The sequence below is a fragment of the Ceratina calcarata genome, unplaced genomic scaffold (genome assembly GCF_001652005.2).
Source record: "Ceratina calcarata isolate Rehan_Ccalc_2016 unplaced genomic scaffold, ASM165200v1 scaffold1833, whole genome shotgun sequence".
Lineage (NCBI taxonomy): Eukaryota > Metazoa > Arthropoda > Insecta > Hymenoptera > Apidae > Ceratina > Ceratina calcarata.
Window position 1 is genome coordinate 676 of NW_017139791.1, and position 3476 is coordinate 4151.

Genomic DNA, 3476 nt, shown 5'->3' on the forward strand with positions numbered 1-3476 from the left:
TACTGTTTCCTTTTATTGCCTCTGCAAATTAAATATACCACACAATATTGGGAGTTATATGACTAATTATACAAGATCGCATTATGGGAGATAATGACCGTATATAGCGGAAGTAACTTTTGACGTGTTGAGTGCCTCTGTGCCATATCGGTCTCCAAGCCATGTTAAGTGGCTAATTACGCGTTCGGTCATACTTTCGTTTAAGGAGACGGTCACCGCTTCCTCTAACGTAAGACCCCCCAGTGACTTATAATATGCGATCTAAAGAAAGAAAATTACTATAGATATACATACATAGATTACTTATTAATATTATAATATAATTAATTATTGTTTCACTTACGAGGTCATTAAACAGTTCATCGTTTATTTGGTCCATATCTATAAAGTGGTGTAAGTTGTTTAAAGGGAAACCCAATGAACGCAGTACTCTGTTTTTTTTTAACTCAGTCAGCATTAGTCTGAAGATGATGAAGAAGGAGATAGTATTTCAGGTTGATACATTCGACATAATAAATACTTACTGTTGATTGACATTTATGCTTTCCATTGCCTGAGTCAGGGTTCTATAAAGAGAAAAAAAGTATCAGAACGTTATGTTACAAGCGATCTACGACCAGAAATAATATATTCGATACTTACTTTTGGTTATCCTCTAACTCGCGGAAGCGCTGCATTATTGATCTGCAAACATGAGCTATGAGCAATCTTATGAAACTGCAATTGCTAATAAATTTGTTAGCATTGGAGCTCGTGTGTTAACTTGGGCTCAAATTAAATTTTGAAATCTCTAGTTTAATTCATTTTTTATGACAATTCCAACTACATCGATTCTAAACGGATGAAAATCCGTTCCGAAAATGCAAGCTATATGTCCATGCTATCTGGGTAATGATATAGAATAAACGTGCTAACTTACGTGTTCGAGGGTGCAGATTCTGTTTGCCCGCAGCTGTAAGGAAAGTGAACGTCGCTATCCGGGGAGGACTGCGAACGTTCGCTCATGTACACCAACATGTAAGCGTTCGTGCAAGGTTTCGGTCCTTCACCACCATAATTCCATTTGATAGCTTCTACTTCCATACACTTCGAGACAACATCGTCGTCGAATTTGTACCACTGCTTCAATATTAAGTACATACGATCAAAACCATCAATGCGAAGAAATGATTTATAATTACTTAATAACAGAACATGAGCATATACTCTATAAAAGATTAAATTAATTAGTTTAAAATTAAATATTTGAGTGATAGCTACCGTGAAACAAATATATTTCAGGCAATACAGAATAGATTTATAAATTATTTCGAACAACGTATGCTCCGTTATATTTACAAATACTAGTTTCAATCCAAAGAAATTCACATACTTTGCCATCACCGACTGGGTTGATAAATACAACCCATTGGCTGCCACGATTGTCGCCGCTGTGAGCTAAGACCGCGTGTAACCTGTAGTCCGCATTTGTGGCTTCTTTATTTGGTAAGTATTTTCCAAGATTTATTTTTTCATAAAATTCAAACCTTTATAAAATGGTCAAGTTTAGTCGCACGTTGAGTGGGCACCTTTAAAACTACTTAATGCACAGGAATGCGTAATCCTTACCTATCATTACATTTCACAGAACATTTTGTAACTTGGTCGTACTGAAATCGCCTTAAATTTAAAGGCAACACTGGTGAAAATGATAAAAAACTAACACCTTTTTCTACTTCTTCCAATCCACTTTTTCCTTTCAATGTTTCAATACTCAGGTAATCGTCAAAAGATTCATAAACTAAATAAAAATTAATTTGCTACATACATACTGTACATGATAAGTGAAATATTAATTTCTAATAGTAAGTATAACAAAATATTTTCGTAATACTTACTATTTTTCTTGCCGTTAATATTTAACTGTATATCATAGAAAGTGTCAGCTCTAGTCGATTTGCAATCGGAATTTGGAAATTTGATAAACGACTCCATTTTGCTTTCAAATAATTTTGGAACTGTATTTTCTACACATGTTCCTTTCATTTTTCTTTCCAAATCATATAACAGCTAAAATAGTTATGAGTAAGCAACAAGGAATTGCGGAATAAGGAATATTAATTGTAGCAAATTCTTATTGTTTAACATGTATCGTTAATCGTAAATCACATTACTATTGCTTACCCGGTATAAAAATTTTCGTACATCATATTGCGTGTAAGAATCCAATGTTCCCCAACCGAAAGTTCCCGTTACTTTTTTTGCATCTACTGAGTAATCAGACAACTGCAAATCGTCAAAAATCCTTTGTACAGCCAGAGCAACGCTCTCGCCTTCTATTGGCATTTTACAAACTGCTTCACGTAACTGGAAAATAAATTTTGTAAATATTTAAAGGTCTGCATCGGCAAGGTATAAGAATCGTTCATTAACATTGAATGTGCGCCTAGACGTATGTTGTATCTTTTATGAACGTGGTCACTTTATAATTACAATTTATAAATTGATTTCCTTCTAGTATTCATTTACCATTCACTCAAATGTGAGGAAATTAATGCTTGTCAGTACAAGTTAGAACTTGAATCTGTTGTGTCTTATGGGATGTAGTAGGTTCGTAAGGTTGCGCGCCAGACACGACACTCGTGGTACAGCGTTCTAAGATGGCTTACACGTGCCACGTACAAAGCAGTTTTATATCTGATTACATATTAAGCATCCGAGTATAAAGCGTGCAGTTTAATGTGTTTTCAACCTTACGAACCTACTACACCCCAAAATACACAAGTTGGCGACGAGGATGGTGGGAAACACATAATTTTCTATTACAAATCTACGTCTACGGAAGCCACGTGGAAAATTAACCTACAGGGAGGTAACACGTGGAGATTCAACTGAATTTTACAAAATACACGCACGTAAGAAATAAAACTTCACTCATTTATTTACAAATTTTACAAAATGAGTACATTCTCGGAAAGTTTGGCAAGTTCGGGTAACGTCGTGGCGACGATCGCACCTACAAATTTGAATCTACAAATAGGACGTTACGTACAAGGTGAAATGAAATGGGATCGTTGGNGTCCGTGTCCATCTCGTGCACCCCGGCGACAATGCACGATGGGTAGGACAATCAGTTTCACATATTAATACAATAAAAAAATTGTATTCATAGCTTCGAAACCTACTAGTCCTACCTTTATTGGACGCGGCTTACTCATCGTCATTCCAAGAGTACCGTTGCGGGACGTTTCTGCGAGCTTTCATCTCTATACTTTCATGAATGGTTTCTAACGCCGCCACCATTGCCGTCTTGAACTCTGATTTTGTTGGAGGATCGAAATTACTGTTTCCTTTTATTGCCTCTGCAAATTAAATATACCACACAATATTGGGAGTTATATGACTAATTATACAAGATCGCATTATGGGAGATAATGACCGTATATAGCGGAAGTAACTTTTGACGTGTTGAGTGCCTCTGTGCCATATCGGTCTCC

At 36.0% G+C, this 3476-nt stretch overlaps 1 protein-coding gene across 1 annotated transcript; it reads right to left on the reverse strand.

Moving 5' to 3' along the window:
* Positions 1 to 1278: 1278 nt before the first annotated feature.
* Positions 1279 to 3039, reverse strand: LOC113463898 (ubiquitin carboxyl-terminal hydrolase 7-like). The gene is made up of 3 exons (XM_026811034.1): positions 1878 to 3039; positions 1609 to 1780; positions 1279 to 1526 (listed from the first exon to the last, which is right to left on the reverse strand). Exons 1-3 carry the CDS (start codon positions 2023 to 2025, stop codon positions 1298 to 1300), a joined length of 549 nt encoding a protein of 182 aa, XP_026666835.1. The 5' UTR covers positions 2026 to 3039; the 3' UTR covers positions 1279 to 1297.
* Between the last annotated feature and the right edge of the window lie 437 nt (positions 3040 to 3476).